Source organism: Peromyscus maniculatus, chromosome 12, assembly GCF_049852395.1.
Source record: "Peromyscus maniculatus bairdii isolate BWxNUB_F1_BW_parent chromosome 12, HU_Pman_BW_mat_3.1, whole genome shotgun sequence".
NCBI lineage: Eukaryota > Metazoa > Chordata > Mammalia > Rodentia > Cricetidae > Peromyscus > Peromyscus maniculatus.
In genome coordinates this window covers 9,352,392-9,369,333 of record NC_134863.1, presented here as the reverse complement: position 1 = coordinate 9,369,333, position 16,942 = coordinate 9,352,392, and the positions used below count along the sequence as shown (strand labels likewise).

Sequence of the window (16,942 nt, the reverse complement as noted above, 5' to 3'; positions counted from 1 at the left end):
AGACTCACTAATTCAAGCAATGTGCCTACTCTATGAAAGCATAAACAACGTGGCAGGGTAGTGAAGTGTGAGCCAGTGAGTTCTGCAGGGACAGTCAACACTCAAGTGAGGGTGAATTAAAAGGTTTCACACAGGACATTAATCCATTTGGAATTGAGCACAAAAAGTTACATTTAAATGATTAGATAAATGGGAGAAAATTAAGTAGCAGCTTACGCTGGACGGGAATAGCTTCCACTGAACACCAAAAGTCAAAAACTTATCAAAGGTAAGATGGATGGGCTTAGATATAAAAAGAAAATCTTATTAAATTAACATTAGCACTAAAGGAAGGAAGCACTAAGTATAAAGTTAGAGAGAGAAGTAGATAACTAATATAATATCTAAATCAGTACTCTCTAATCTACTCATTCAGGAGGCTAATGAGGCCTACTACCTACAAGCAGCATCCTAGGACTCAGGTACAGGAGAAGAAACAGACACACTGTCACATCAAGAACCATTAAATCAAACTGTAAGATATTACTACCTGCCTTCATAAAGGGAAAGAGATCCAATACCAGAAGGGGGGAGATATAAACAAGAATACACTGTGAGAACAAGTAAGTGTTCGATGCCTTTGGAAGAATATTGAAAACAGTTAGCATCTTCCGGAGGTCTCCACAATTTCACTGTATAGAGAAACATTTCCAGAGGAAACCGCCACCACCCGCAAGCCCACCCTGCCCAAACAGAGTTCCTCTGTGTAGCCCTGGCTGTCCTGGAACTCACTCTGTAGACCAGGCTGGCCCTGAACTCACGGAAATCCCCCTGCCTCTGCCTCCTGCGTGCTGGGATTAAAGGCGTATGCTACCACCACACCCAGCCAGGAAAAAAAAAAATCACTTAACCCAACAGTTTAAAGGACGTGATGCAAGAATAACAGCTAAGTTTGCAGCACATCATCCATCACTGAGGCTCAGTGCCGTCAGACGCAACCCAAGCCACAGTGTGCAAATGCCCATGCAATTCAAAATTCTCACCATCTTTAAAATAAAGGTAACATTTTAATACGTTTTACTTAATACAACATGAACAGTATCATCTTTTTAACATAGGATCACTATAAAAATTATCAGGAATTTTTTTAATGAGGTATTCCTGTTTTGTGGTTTCAGTTTGGTATTTTATTCACAGGGCATAGCTCAGCTTAGACTGGAAATGTTTCCAATGCTCAAAGGCCACAAGTGACAAGTGGCTACTACACTGGGCAATAAAACGGTTCTCAAGTGGGGGTGTTTTGTGGTGGAGGTTTGGTTTTGATTGTTGCTGTTGTTTTGTTTTATTGGTTTTTGTTTTGTTTTGCCAGAGGATATTTGGAGACATAGGTAGCTGTCACCAGTAAAGAGTGCTGCTAGCTGTACTGGACAGAGGGCCAGGGAAGTTGATGGGCATCCTATGCTGCACAGGGCGGCCCCACGGTAAAAACTCCTCAGGCCACACTCCTAGCAGCACTAAGGTAACTGTGGATTGCTACACAACTAGCCAAGTCCACAGCACACACTGATTGAAGGGAAGGTATCACGACGTATGGTGATAGTTTATTTGTGCTGAAATGTGATTTTATTTGTATGTTAAAAATAAAGTTGTCTGGGGGTCAGAGCTAATAGCAAGCCATAGCAGAAGCCGGGTGGTGGTGGTGGTGGTGGTGGCGGCGGCGGCGGCGGCGGCGGCGGCGGTGGCGGCGGCGCACGCCTTTAATCCCGATCACATGACAGACAGATTTCTGTGTGGTCAAGGATACAGCCAGCATGGAGACACACGCCTTTAATCTCATTACCAACCACAGAGACCTGGAGGTCTGTATAGACAGGCAGTGATGAAGCAATCATGTGGTTAGGTTTACAACCAATGAGAAGGCAGAACAGACAGTCAATAAAAAGACAGATACACAGGAAGTAGGTCTCTTTCTGAGGGGAAGGACGACAGTGGCAGGAAGGGTAAGATAGAGTTTTTAGTATCAGCTCTCAGCTACTGCTCTGACCTCTTGAACTTTTAACTCTACATTTGGCTCTGTGTTTCTTATTTAATAAGACTGTTACATCTACAACTATGCTTTAGTAATTTAATTTAGTAATAAAAAAAGAAGTAATTTTTTTTTTGTTTCGTCTTGTTTTGTGTTTGTTTTTCATGACAGGGTTTCATTGCATAGCTCTGGCTGTCCTGGAACTTGCTCTGTAGACCAGGCTGGCCTCAAACTCACAGAGATCCACCTGCCTCTGCCTCCCAAGTGCTGGGATTAAAGGTATGTGCTCCACCACCCAGCATAATTTTTTTTAAATGGGGTCTCAGGTATCCAAGGATGGCCTTGACTATATGTAGCCAGGTATGACCTTGACCTCTGATCCTCCTGTGTCTGCCTCCTGTGCTAGGATTGAAAGCATGACCACCACACCTGGGTTTATGCAGTGCTGAGAACAGAGCTCAGGACTTCACACGTACATAAGCAGTCTAGCAACTGAACACATCTTCAGCTTCTAAAGTAACTTTTTAAGGTTTTTCCTGGTTCTCAGTGGCCAGATGCCCAACGGCACGGGCAGGCAATGGAGCAGTGACTTCTCCAGAGGGGACAAGGTGCTGCTCCGTCATGGAGGTGCCTAAGACTGGACCAGGAGAGGCTGCTGCTGGTTGTTTCTGCTCTACAACTTGCATACACTGAACATCCTTTTACTGAGGCAACGGTGATGAGGGAGTAGAGACACTGTCGTGCTAAAAAGGGACAAGAGTCTCAGTCTGGATTCTGCCAAAATGTCGCCAAAGGTCAGAGAGCTGTACTCCTGTGCCTGAATGGAAAAGAATGAGAAGCAGTCGATCCACAGCACGCACGCAGAGCCTCTGGCACAGAAGACGTCTCCCCCGTGTGGGCATCAATGCCGTCTTAGGTTTGTAATAATCCATGCGCCTATCACATGCAATCACGTGCACGGCCACAGCTTATCTGGGCTGCCCATCTCACTTTAGGCTGCCAATTTTCCGACAGAGGAACAATGTGCTTGCCCTACAAATGACCAGAAATCGGTCCCCCCTTGAACAATCTAATACTTTCCTGACAGGCACGCCACACTGGGCAAACGAAACCACGTCAGCTCACACCCCCACGCTCCCCTATCAGTGCAAGTCATAAGTAAGGGCGAATACGTGAAGCCCAAGGATGAAGCATGGGATCCACGTGGTAAAATAGGTATTTTTCTGCAGGCTGTTACCAAGTATTACCCCATAATGAGGAAGAACTTAAGTTGTTGCATGAGCTTGATTCAAAGCAATTCATTTGAAGTTCCTATCACACTAGGAGGTCTGAGTTTAACTTCGTTAATGCCATGATTAAGTGTCAAATGATTAAACTGAAAATGAATCACAGGATGAGGAACCACTTGGGGCTCAATGCTTAAGGCCGCCGCTCTCAACCTTCAAAGGCCGCAGCCCTTTAACACAGTTCCTCGTGTGGCGGTGACCCCCAGCCAACCACAAAATTATTTCCGTTGCTACTTCACAACTGTAATTTTGCTCCTGTTATGAACTGTAATGCTCATGATAACATAATATCTGATATGCGACCCCTGTGAAAGGGGTCACAACCTACAGGTTGATAACCCTTATGATAACATAAGGGTGGAGAACTGCCCTTATTTACTCCATGAGGTTTGGGGGTTCCCAGTGCGGCTACACCTGGAAGCTTTAAAACTCCACCAGCACCCACATGCTGCAGAGACTGGTTGCTGTATCTAGAATAGGGCCCTATTACTTGAACACGCAAGTGACTTTAATATGTAGCTGACTTGAAAACTACTGACTGAGATACTAAAACTTGTAAATGTTGGTCTTGATGAAAACTCCCTCAAGTTTTCAGTTTTGGGCTTTGGAAAACAGCAACAACACTAAAAAAGAACTTCCTTCATATAGAAGCCAGGGGTCAATCCCAGGTACCTTAGGACCCATTATTTTATTTTTTGAGATAGGGTCTCTCACTGGGATCTGGGATTTAACAATCAGCTCCAGGGATCCCCCAACCTGTCTCCCTTGCTGTTGATGCACCTGACTTTTCACATGGGTTCTGAGACACTTGCAGGGCAAGCACTTTACCCAAATAACTATTGCCCCAGCCACCAGTTCATGGACTTCTTAATGGTCACATGACTTCAGCTTTTTATCGGCATCCAGATTGCCTACCTACTTATCAAAACCAAATATAAGTATGTCTCTGACACAGAACAGCATACAAACCCTTTTGCAATATTTGCTCCAGAAACAAACATATCTTAAGGCCAAGGTTACATACCATGGTCAATACTGTTGGCTTTGGCTGACTGTTCCAGGCTCCTTCAAAGGACCCACACACTGGACCAAAACAGTAGGCAGGTGAAACTAAAGTCAGAGAAGCTGACAGCTCTGGTCTGAATCATCCAACTCCAGAAATACAACATGGAGAAGACCACACCACCCTCCTCAGGTCTGCTGATAAATCCTGGTGAGCCACACCCACAGGAAGGAGTCTGGCCTTTACACTGTGTACCTTGTAAAGTACACACATCTGTAAATCAGTCTTGCTTTAGGCAATCGGGTTTTTCTATCATTTCTGCCAAGATCAAGTTGATTCTTTGAATGACAAATGCGGAAAACAATTGGTGTTTGAAGTATGTTTTCACTACACAGTGCAGGCTGGCCTCAAATTTGGGATTATCCTTCTACCTCAACCTTCCAAGTGTGAGGATCAGAGGCCCATGCCCAGCCAAAAAAGAGTCTTGAATAATGAAAGCCTGGTAACAGCTAAGTAGCTAACTCCGTCTTTCAAAAGGGAGGAAGGAAGGGTCAGACAAGGCCAATTCTACTATGAGTGGACTTCAGTGTACCAAAAGAACTGCACGCCACTGTGTTTAAAACCACAGCATCAGACACTGCAGAGACTTCCAGACACCATTTATCTTACAACTGACCTGTTCATTTGTGATCAAACGGAAGGCTGCATCAGCAGCAGCTACCTAACACAGAACCAAGACTTTATTGAAAAAGTCCACTGGCCAGTTGTAATTTCCAAGTTACCTTAGTAGACACTGGCGCTTAAAACTACTTTCAAAACGGAAGCTATGCCAGTGTGGTGGCACACACCTTTCACTCCCAGCACTCTGGAGGCACAGGCCACCTCTCCCCGAGGTCAAGGGCAGTCTGGTCTACAGAGCAAGTTCCAGGCCATCTAGGCTTACATAGTGAGACCCTGTTCTTAAAAAAAGGAAGAGAAAAGAAACAACAAGAACTACAGCAAGCTCCTTCCAACAGTTTTCTTTTCCTGTGGGAATCAGTGAGCTGTGGCTGTAGACACAACCAACTCCCAAGGGGCCTCACCAGCAGCAGCAACAGCAGCAGCAGCAGCAGCCCTCACCAGCAGCAGCAGCCCTCACCAGCAGCAGCAGCAGCAGCCCTCACCACCAGCAGCAGCAGCAACAGCAGCCCTGTGGCCATCTGCCCTGGGGAGGCTGGGGCCAGCACTGACAGCGGTCTCTGATGCAGAGGCCAGGTACTGCGTCATTCATTCCCAGCAAGCCCTGAGCCTTACAGAGCTTACCGGGAGGAAAGAGGGTAGGGGCAGGTTCTCACATTCTAGAAAGTGCACTAAGTTCCAGAGGACCAGATCAGAGAAAAAGAATGCAGAGACATGTATCCTGCTGTCCTTCCTAAACTGAGCTAACTCACAGGCAGTGTCCTCCACTCTGAGAACACAAAAGCAGAAACAACATCATATGCCCTTCATCTGTAAAAGCTTTCAGGGTCAAATTCTCTACAACTGTAATATATGAACCTTTTCTATTGTCTCTGGGTAGAGAGGAGATAGATAGATAGATAGATAGATAGATAGATAGATAGATAGATAGATAGATAGATAGATAGATAGATAGATAGATAGATAGATAATCCTACACACTTCACACATGTCTACAATGAGCCCCTACTTCCTTCCTAATAATATGTCAAAATAATTTTTATAAGAAATTAGATTTATATCCTCAGTCCCTAAAATACAACTTGAACTCACCAAAATTACCCTGAACAGCTAACTATGAAAACTATAGCCAATGTGAAGATCTGCCTTGGTGCTAAATGAAGAGCCCTGGATTTTCAGAATCCTGACTTTGTTACCTTCCTAGATAATGTAGACTACTCTGGCTTGGCGGACAGTTCCACCAATGAGAAAAGACAGTGCAATCATAATGGCATACAGACACTAGCTGATTTGTGGTTATTTTCCATTCTTATCTTTCCAAGTTCAATGAGCTTGTGAAAAACAAGTCAACAGAACTTTAATCTGTGACCACAAGAAGAGCCACCACACAACCAAAGTTCAGCAAAGCTTCATCTCGCTCAGGTCAAATGTGCAATGATATCCAGGACCTGGGTGCGGCTACTTGGAACTAACTCCTCTGTCTCCATGGCAGCAGACTGCACGATGCTGGAGCAGTTGCTGAGAGCTTACACCTTGAGACAACAACCACAGGCAGAATGAGAAAGCCCTAACTGGCCCACCCCAGGGACACACCTCCTCCAACAATACCTTCCAATCCTTCCCAAACAGTTCCACCAACTGGAGACCAAGTATTAAATATATGAGCCTATGGGGGCCGTTCTCGTTCAAATCACCAAGCTTGCTAAATAAAACATCACATGATAAAATAAAAAATATTTAAAAGTCGGGACGAAGGAGGTGTAGAGTGCTTGCCTAATGTGTGCAGTGCCACAGGCCAAACACCAACACCACCAAAACCACAACTCTTCAGAGCTCCTGGACTTACTCACACTGCTCTCCACATACATATATGAACACAAGGCAAAAAAAAAAAAAAGGTTGTGCTGGAAGAACCGAGCTTCAGCCTGGTGACAACGTTCAAGCATTGGTCCAGAGAGAAGTCTACAGCTAAGCTCAAATGATGCCCACAACACTCATTCTAGACTCAAGGGGCTAACAGTCACAGCAGACACCACTGGCACTTGACAGTAGAGGATGTCTGTTAAACCTCAGGTTGTGGGTGGCAAACAGGACTACCTCTGTAGTTCTAAAGGGCACAAATGTGGTATTTCTACCCTCATAATCTCGAAGCATTTGTAATAAACTATAGATATTTAAATGTAACTAATTAACATAATTTTCCCAGACTATTAAAAAAAAATCTGATCACACACAATACCAAGAACTGTGCAAAAGTATATTAGAAAGGACGTTTTAGGTCCTTTTGCTTCTGACACATGTTTAGCACTGTGGGATGATTACACATTAACTGGAGATGGAAAGTCAGCAGTGGCCAATAATGCCTTCTTTTCAAATTAAGAAAACAAAATCCACCTGTCTTTTGCTGTGCAGAGACTGTTTCTCGTTTCTGATGAGTGCAGACAGACCAGCATCTAAGAGCTCATACCCAGATCTGCTCTCTAAAGACTGATGCAGAGCCGGGCGGTGGTGGCGCATGCCTTTAATCCCAGCACTCGGGAGGCAGAGCCAGGTGGATCTCTGTGAGTTCGAGGCCAGCCTGGGCTACCAAGTGAGTTCCAGGAAAGCACAAAGCTACACAGAGAAACCCTGTCTCGAAAAACCAAAAAAAAAAAAAAAAAAAAGACCGATGCAGACCTGATGCACATGACGTTGTACCCAGAAAATGCACGCTGCCCAAATCTCTCTTCAGCCTGGTGTGTTGGCCACACGTCTGAACTCCTAGCACTAAGGAAACAGAGGCAGGAGTATCAGGAGTTTAAAGACCAGCCTCAGCTATAGTGTGAGTTCAAGGCTGGCCTTGGCTACATGAGACCCTCTCTCAAAAAACAAAAAGGAGAATAAAAGTGAACTGTCAGAGCAAGGTGGTGTCACACACCTCTAACTCCATTCTTCAGGAGGCTAAGGCAGGAAGATCAAAAGTTGGATGCAGTCAGGTGGACAGATAAGACAATAAGGCCTGGTAGCACTGGCCAGACCCCTGGGAGGTAAGTTCAAAGTCTGCCTGAACGACAGAGCAAGTGGAGGCTGAAGAAACAGCCTGGCATACAAGAAAACTACGGTCAATCCTCAGTGCTAGAGTCAAAACAAAATGAGGCTTTAAAATCTCTGTTTTAGTTCAAGGCCAGTAGCCATTAGGGAAATGCAAATGAAAACCACAATGAGGTATCAGAAGCGCCTATCAGACTGGCCACCATGAAAACAACCACCACCCCCAATATGGGTAAGAACACAAGGAAAGGCTGGGAAAGGCCGGGCGGTGGTGGCGCACGCCTTTAATCCCAGCACTCGGGAGGCAGAGGCAGGCGGATCTCTGAGTTTCAAACCTAAGCTATAGAGTGAGTTCCTGGAAAGGGACCAAAGCTACACAGAGAAACCCTGTCTCAAAAAATCAAAAACACATGGGAAAAACAGGATGACTGCTTCTATACAGTGATACACCATGCCGGGAGAGAGCACAGCAACGTTTTGTGTGTGTGTGTGTGTGTGTGTGTGTGTGTGTGTGTGTGTGTGTGTGTTTGTGTGCGTGGGCGCACTCTGAACTTACCTGTACCTGAGGGTATAAAAGCCAGAGGTCAACTTTGGGTCTTGACCTCTATTCTCTCTACTTTATTCATTTATTTACATGCAATTACAGAAAAACAACACCATAAAATCCTTGACATGCTTTTTTGGGCTCCCCAGGCACTAACATCTTGCATAACTGTAGTCCAGTACCACAACAGGATTGACATCTCATCTCTCCAACCCAAACTGCTGAACTTTTCATAAAATCAGTGGACGGGCTCATTACCAATCGTGTAGTGGTATTCATTATTACTTTTTATAATTGCACATAAATTCAGTGATCTCAAAATTAGTGACTTTTAAAATCTCATTAATTTGCAATGGTTTCCTTATGCCCATAAGAAAAGACTTCTTAGTATGGCATACAGAAATGTCCCCACCACATGCCTTTATACATCCCATACCATAGACAACTAATCTAAGGGCAGACTCTGTATTGAGCACTGACCATACCAGGGACCACTCCTAAGTATCATGTGTACTACCTCACTTAACCCTACTATACCTAAGGGACAATGACACAGGCAGGTCACTCACAGTCCGTCCAACGTGCCAGGCCCTTTTCCTACACCTCCAGACCTTTCTCTCTATTGCCTAACCCCCATCATCTCTCAAAGCTCTGCTCCAATGTACCCTTAAAACTTTTCCACATTTAACTACTAGACTATCAAGTACTAGACATACATTCCATAAATGTTTTGTTAACACAAGACCTGGATCAATTCTCAATGTGTGGACCTGGAGCCCTTGGGCAAACCTCTACCTCCAAAAACATAATTTTATGGTTGGGGTCACTACCACATGAGGAACTTGTATCACAGGGTCGCAGCATTAGGAAGGCTGAGAACCACTGCTGTAGATAATAAGGTCACAGTTATAAAACTAGCATCAAGAGCCGGGCGGCGGTGGCGCACACTTTTAAACCCAGCACTCGGGAGGCAGAGCCAGGCAGATCTCTATGAGTTCGAGGCCAGCCTGGTCTACAGAGCAAGATTCCTGACAAGCACCAAACTACATAGAGAAACCCTATCTCGAAAAACCAAAAAAAAAAAAAAAAATGGTCTCAAGAAACACTGGTACTGAATGATAAGGCATTCTATACCACAGTGGGGACAGAGAAGACCCATCAGCAAGAAAACACTGATGAGTAAACAACAGTCTTCATCTTCATCCACAGAAGAGCCAAACCATTTCAGGCTAATGAGACACCAGTGTCAGCTCCAAAGGCCACAGCCCCAAGTGTTCACCTGGCAAAGGCCTGAACAGAAACCTAATCTTCCTAAACCAAGACACCTTCCACTCTCCTGGCTTCTGCAACTCCAGAAAACACAGTTTCCTCCCCAACCTGCTTTGGTCATGGTGTTTCATCCCAGCAAGAGTCACCCTAACTAGGACACAGGATCTCTCTCCCTGTAGCCCCGGCTGGCCTGAAACTTGCCATGTAGACCAGGCTGGTCTCAAACTTCTGAGAGCCTCATGCTCTACCTCCGAGTGCTGGGATTGAAGGCATTCGACGCCATGCCTGGCCAAAACAATCCTATTTTAAGCACAAAACACAAAAACAGGAAGAGAAACAAACCGAAGCCCACGAAAGCAGCGAGATGGCTCATATTCCCACTGTCCTCGGCTTTACCCTCCCTACACCAACCTATGTGTCTCTTCCTTCTTTCAGTAATGGGGGCTGGACCCAGCCAGGGATTTCTACTCGAAGGCAAGAGCTCCACCACTGAGCTACATCCCCACGCCGCTTCTTAATCAAGGGATTTTCAACAGGTATGAAAATGGAGTCAATGAAAAAGAGGGGAGGCAGGCATGGTGATACAGAAGACGGCAGATCTCTACAGAGGGTCTACATAGAGAGTTCCAGGCTAGCCAGGCTGCACAGTGTGACCCTGTCTGTCTGTCTGTCTGTCTCTCTCTCTCTCTTTCTCTCTTTCACACACACACACACACACACACACACACACACACACACACACACGGGAAGAAACGGACGGATGAGTGGCACGAGACAAACTTCTCATTCCGTTAACTGAACCAGCCCTTTCTTACGGTGCTGGGGACCGAACCCAGGGCCTCAGGCATGCTAAGCACACCCTCTACCACTGAGCTACACTCCGGGTCTAAGGAATCATAAATTTTGAACACTGGCCTCAAGCTAATTCAGAAAAATAAAATTATAAAATATGTATCATATGTAAAAAGGGAGACACGGTCCAACAGGCAGGTAAGAAACGGACTGTGGGGAGGGAGGCACTAACCGGTCTTGATCTCTGGAACCTGGATTCCTCGCGGTCTCTGAGTGGTCCAGGTCCACTGTTTCTCTCCCTGACACTTCTGTACCCAGGACTGGGGATGATGTACTCCTTTCCCATGTCAATATCCTTCATCTTCACCAAGTGGGGTACCAGAGCTCAGCCTCTTCCATTCACTTCAGAATTTCTGAAATTAAAAATTTACAAAAGCAGACATGATTTCCTAATCATGCTTAAGCAGATGCCAAAGTCCTTTACAACAGGAAGAAGGGACAGAGTAGTGACACTTTCTTACCACTGCAGCCATAAGTGACTCTAAATATCACTTCGCTTTTTAAAGGAAAAAGGACAGTATTCTAGCATCAAGAAGAATTACCTAGCCAGGCATAGTGGCGCACGCCTTTAATCCCAGCACTCGAGAGGCAGAGCAGGCGGATCTCTGTGAGTTCGAGGTCAGCCCGGTCTATAGCTGGAGTTCAGGACAGCCAGGGCTACACAGAGAAACCCTGTCTGGGGGTGGCGGGGGACAGCACCTAGTCAATGACGACATACACTATAAACAAAACCAGTTTACTAAGCAGAAACAGTGGCGGTGTCCCAGAGGCCTCAGGAAGGCTAAGCTATAAACAGACCTGGCATCTGGAAGAGGAAGATGAGTGACACTTTAAAAATAGGCAGGAGGGGTTAGGGGAGGTGGAGAGGGAGGAGGCCAAGGGAACCCATTCACAACACCAAACACACCAAGGAGAACAGGCCAAGCGTCTCCCACCTCTGAGAACCTATATGAGGCAGATTTCTCCGCCATAGATTATGAAGCAGAACCTGCAGAGTGTATACAAAGACTGTGGTAGCAATGACCCTGTTGTGACAAAAACGACTGTTTTCCGAGTGGTTGGTGAGATAAAACAGGGACCGTAGTGACCTATCCTGACTCGCCTATCCTTCCAAAGTCAGTTTCTATAACGAAGGGTATGGGGAACAGTGCCCCGTTATCTTGAACACTTCATTGCCTTACTTAAAAAACAAAAAAAACACCGCTCTGAGAGTATGCAGACACCTGAGCAGCCGTAAAGTCACACAAGGAGGACACCATCTTCCGTGTGTCTGGGATCTGACAAGCACGAGGCATGGGAGCCGGCGGCGCCGTCGGAAGGTGACTGACAGGTCTGGGAAAGAGAGGCCTGGGTATGAAGCAAGCAACTAAGGAAGGATGGCTACACCAGGCTCCCCGTCCGGCCTAACACACTTTTCACTTCCTCATTTTCTGACTTTTCCCTTGCAGTTGACCGGAAGTCTTTTTTTTTTTTTTAAATTAATGCTAACTTGAGCTCAGTGATAAAGCATATAAACCAGAGAGGTTCTGTTCAGTGTCCAGCAAAGTCAAAACCAAAGCTACGGCCCCAAGTATCAGAGGACTAGGAAAACCGACCTACGGTATGTTTCAGTCTAAGCCAGCGCTGTATAAAGGGATAAAAGAGAATAAATGAAGCGGGGACTCGCACATCAGTGCCCCAACTCAAAACTGACAGGGTTGGGGTCACCTGGTCTGCCTTTTAAAAATTCCCTTCCCAGTGATAACGGGGTAGCCATTGGCCCTGCATAAGGATGCGGCGATTCTGCAGGGGGGAGGGGCGTTGCGTAGGACTGGAGAGCTGGAACCAGCCAGGCTGGTGTTCCCAAGCCCTGTTATCACCACATCCATCCGAAGGTTTCCAGCGCCCCAGGAAGCTCCTTCAGGCCCAGTAGCTACACTTACCACGCCCCCCCAGAACCCACCTGTGCCTCCCAGCTCCCTCACCGTTCACTCCCTCAGGGAAACCTATCCATTTCTCCCTCCGGAACTCAAAACTTCCCCGATCCTCCCTGCGCCCCTCCGCACCGAGACCTCCACATCTGTGCGAAAACGCACGACCCAGATGTGACCAGCACAGACCCACTAACAGCTCTGCGTGCCAGCAGCGAAAAGGGCACCGATGACAGGAGACCCGGGCTCCCATCCCGGCTCTGCCACGGATCCGCGGTGCGTGCTGATGTCACGAACATCCACATTCCAGTTCGCAAAAAAACAAGAAAGAAAAAGAAAAGAAAGAAGCGAAGATAATGACTTACATCGTAGGTGGCTGGCAGTCGGGCCTCCAGTCCCGGGGGGTGTTGGGGCTCCTCTCTGCCCAGCTCCACCACCCTGGCCCTAGGGCGTTCCCACGCCAGCCCGGGCCTGGCGAGCACAGGCGCCACGACCCACCCAGAGCGAACGCAGCTCCCCCTGGTGGCCGCGCCGAGAGCAGAGCCGGCCGCGGCCGCCCCTCGGACCTCCCCTCCCGCCTCCGAACACCGGGGCCCCCGGCACAGCCCGCGAGGTCGCCACCCAAGCCGGGGACCGCGCGACACCGGGGCGACGCAGGCCCCGCTCCTCCGGCCCGTGGCTTCCCACCGCCCATCACGCCCCGGGAAGCCCAAGGGAGTGAGGCCGTGACAGCGCGGACGCGGCGTGGGGAAGGCGAGAGCCGTCACCTACCTGCACCCCAGCCTCCCCAAGGGAGAGCAGACCGCCCGGGCACGCTCGCCAACATCGGACCCAGAGCAAAACAAGCCTCTATAGCGGCATCGTCCCCCACACCGCGCAAGCGCGCTGCACAAAGCTTGCGCAGGACCGAAGGGAATCGTAGTCCCTTATCCGACAGCCCCCGGCGCTGCATACCGCAAAGGACTACGTTTCCCAGAAGCACCGCTGGTGCCCGGGATGGGGTGCAGGCTAGCACCGTCCCCGTGCGCATCCCGTGCTGCCCCCATCCCTCCGCGGCTTCTGATACCCGGTCTGGAATCTTCTCCGAAGTCCTGAGTACCGGGGGCTGGGCGGGCAGTTCAGGAAGGCCGGTGGCGATGTGGTCCCGGGCAGCCGGAAATTCAAAGTAAGGCACTTCCAAATATCCGCGGCCGTTCCACGTGCCAGAAAACATCGTGAAGGTCACTGTAGCCTGCTTCTGTCCAGCCGCAACTATCAGCGGGGGTGTCACTCATCATTCCACATTTGCTGGTGCATGAGTCCACTGTATTCTACATGGATGGTATCTTTCGATCTCCTCTCTCACCGGTCCATCACAGCTGCCTGGCTTCTAAGTAATAAAATGCCAGGATCACAATTTCCAAAGTGACAAGGGATGTAGATATGCTAACTATCGATCTGTTCTTATAAATGAAATTGAGGTCCCCGAGGCATGTGTCATTTTATTTTTCTTCTTTATCTATTTCAGAATCCTAATGTAAAAACTGCTCTGTTGAGTCCCTCCCTGCCTTTAAAGTACCTGGGGCTTGTTTATGGTTATCTATTTAAGAAACTTAGCCTGTTGGTGGTGGCGTGTGCCTTTAATCACACAGCATGTGGGAGGCAGAGGCAGGCGGATCTCAGTGAGTTCGAGGCCAGCAAAGCAAATATTCCAGGACAGTCAAGACTGTTAAACAGAGAAAACCTGTCTTGAAAAACCAAAAGAGAAATTTAAAAAAAAAAAAAAAAAAAAAAAGGCTAAGGATGTCATAAAGCTGGAGTAATTGCCAGGGTATACTTGACGCACAGAAGGAATAATAGACCAGTTCTAGGGAATTAATAGCCTGGGAGCTGGGGAGCTGGCTCAGTGGTAAGAGTGCTTGCAGATGTCAGTTCAAATCCTCCTCACCCACGGAACAAGCCAAGTGTGGCCGGGCAGTCACTGTGCCCCCAGGACTGTGGAGCAGAGGCAGGAGGACTGCTTCGACTTGCTAGCTACCAGGCCGGTGACACATTCAGTGAGAGAGCCTGGCATAAGAGAACAGGACAGAGAGTGAGCCAACAGGACACCCAAAGCTGTCCTCTAACTTCCGGGTGTGGGTGGGCACTCACACAAATATACACATATACACACAAATAAAATTGTAAGGCAGAAACAGCATGGTATACTGGCAACCTTCTGCCATGCCAGCCCTGAGGAAGTGAATACTGGGGCGACTGATTACCCATAGTGAAGAAAAATTCTGCTCAATACCAGGTTTCAGGCAGATCAAATACCTAAATGTGAAGAAAACCTTAAATTAGTTTTAAATTTTAACACTTTTGGAGAAAACATGAAATACCTTTATGAACTTGTGAAGAGGGGAGAACCTCTTAAAATAAACAAAAGGGAGAGATAGAGATGGGCATTGTGTAGGGATGCTAAGTACCCCCCAAAGGCTCATGATGCTAGGTAGTGTTCAGAGGGGGGCTTTGAGGAAGTGGGATCATGAGGACTCTGACTTTATTGATGGATCCACAGTTCCATGGCATTGTTGGGGCTGGTGACATGTTAGGACTTGGAGCCTTGTTAGAGGGAGCAGATCACTGTAGGCATGCCTTTGAGGGAGGTATGTTGTCCCTGTCCACTTCCTGTCTCAAATGATCCCTCCAAGATGATCAGCCTTGTGCCAGCCCACAGTAATGAAACCAGCCCACCATGGACTAAAACCTGAGCCAAAATAAATATTTCCTCCTTTAAATTGACATTTTCTCAGGTATTTGTCACAATAACAAAAAGCTGGTCATTTTTTTACGGTTAAAATTAAGATATATACATGATGTTATTAAGTGAAAAGATAAGCCACAGTTATAACTGGTTTTTGTTTGTTTTTTGTTTTATTGAGGCAGGGTCTCAGGGATCTCAGAGGCTGAACTTGCTATGTAGGTAAGGTAACCAGGACCTTTTGGTCCTCCTGTCTCTATCTGCCTCTTACTGGAATTACAGATGATGGCCACATCTCGTGGTTTATGACTGTACCATTATGACTCATTTTACACAGTGCTGGGACTGAGCCCAGGGCTTAGTGAGTAATAGGCAAGCACTCTACCATCTGATCTGTGTGTGTCCTTGTGAGTGAAAATTTTAATGCAAATTTCTATGACCAAATAAGAAAAGGAAAATAACGTAACTAGTTCACAGCAAAGACAATAGTCACTCAAATTTGAAAAGACACCCAGGCCCACTAATCAAACAAAGGTTAAAATACCAGTGAGAACTCATCTCACTAAAGCATGCTCGTAGCTCCACAAATGCCTTAAATACCGTAGGACACAAAAGCTGCAAATCCCCTACCTTCATAGGAAATGCAAAGCTCCTAAAATTTCCCTGAAATACTTCAAATATATCGGTTATCCTTTCTCTTAAAATTGTGTATGAGGACAGACATGCTGGTGCACGCCTTTAGTCCTGAGCACTTGGAAGGCAGAGGTAGATGATATCTGTGAGTTCAAGGCCAGTCTCGTCTACATAGAGATACGCAAGTTCCAGGCTATCCAAGGCTACCTAGTGAAACCCTTTCTAAAAAATAAAATCAAATAAAAATTTAAAAAAACATGGGGACTATGGAGATTCTTCAGTCCATAAAAAAAAAAAAAAAAAAAAAAAATGCTTGAGAACCTGAGCTCAGATCCTTAGTACCTACATAAAAATCTGGGCCTGTTTGAGCTGGAGAGATGGCTCAGCCATTAAGAGCACTGACTGCTCTTCCAGAGGAAGAAGGACCCACATAGCATCTCCATTTTCCAGGGCATCTGATGCCCTCTTCTGGCACTCTTGAGCACTGCATGCATGTATGGTGCACAGACATACATGCAAGCAAAACATCCAAACACGTAACATAAAAATAAATAATTGAAAAAAAAAAAGGAACAAAGGTATCTGCTCCCTCCAAGACACAATGAGAGCTAGCAAGGCAGGGACTTTGGAGACAGGCAGAGAACTAACAAAGCCCCAGTGGTGTGTTAGACTACACTACAACTCCGTGCAATGACGAAAGACAACCATTTCAAAGGTGGCCGCCGGTGGGGCAGGCAAGATGGCTCAACAGATCAAGGCACTCACCATATAAGCCCGAGGGCTGGAATTAACTATCTCATGTCTATGGAAAGGTGAGAACCAACTCCGCAGAGTTGACTTCCGCTGGTCTGATATGGCCTGTGCACACCCATACACGGGTATGCGTAAAATGATAATAAAGTATGGGCGGGGAGATGGCTCCTCAGCTAGGAGTTCTGCCTTGGGGCTGGAGAGATGGCTCAGCTGTTAAGAGCACTGGCTGTAGAGGTCCTGAGTTCAATTCCCAGCAA

At 46.9% G+C, this 16,942-nt stretch overlaps 1 protein-coding gene across 13 annotated transcripts in view; it reads right to left on the bottom strand.

The window, feature by feature from the left end:
• Positions 1–13,781, bottom strand: part of Abcc5 (ATP binding cassette subfamily C member 5) — a 94,032-nt gene extending 80,251 nt beyond the window's left edge. For 5 of the 13 annotated variants that reach the window (XM_006987769.4, XM_016006303.2, XM_006987771.3 and 2 more), the window contains exons 1-2: positions 13,349–13,484; positions 10,840–11,020 (exon numbers count right to left, since the gene is read on the bottom strand). In XM_006987769.4, coding sequence (XP_006987831.1) covers positions 10,840–10,968 — 129 coding nt within the window. In that variant the 5' untranslated portion in view covers positions 10,969–11,020; positions 13,349–13,484. Of the gene's footprint in view, positions 1–4,315; positions 4,504–10,839; positions 11,021–11,209; positions 11,349–12,942; positions 13,082–13,348; positions 13,485–13,643 lie in introns of those variants that run through there. The other 8 variants (XM_042259073.2, XM_076548574.1, XM_006987770.4 and 5 more) reach the window with 6 other exon arrangements.
• Between the last annotated feature and the right edge of the window lie 3,161 nt (positions 13,782–16,942).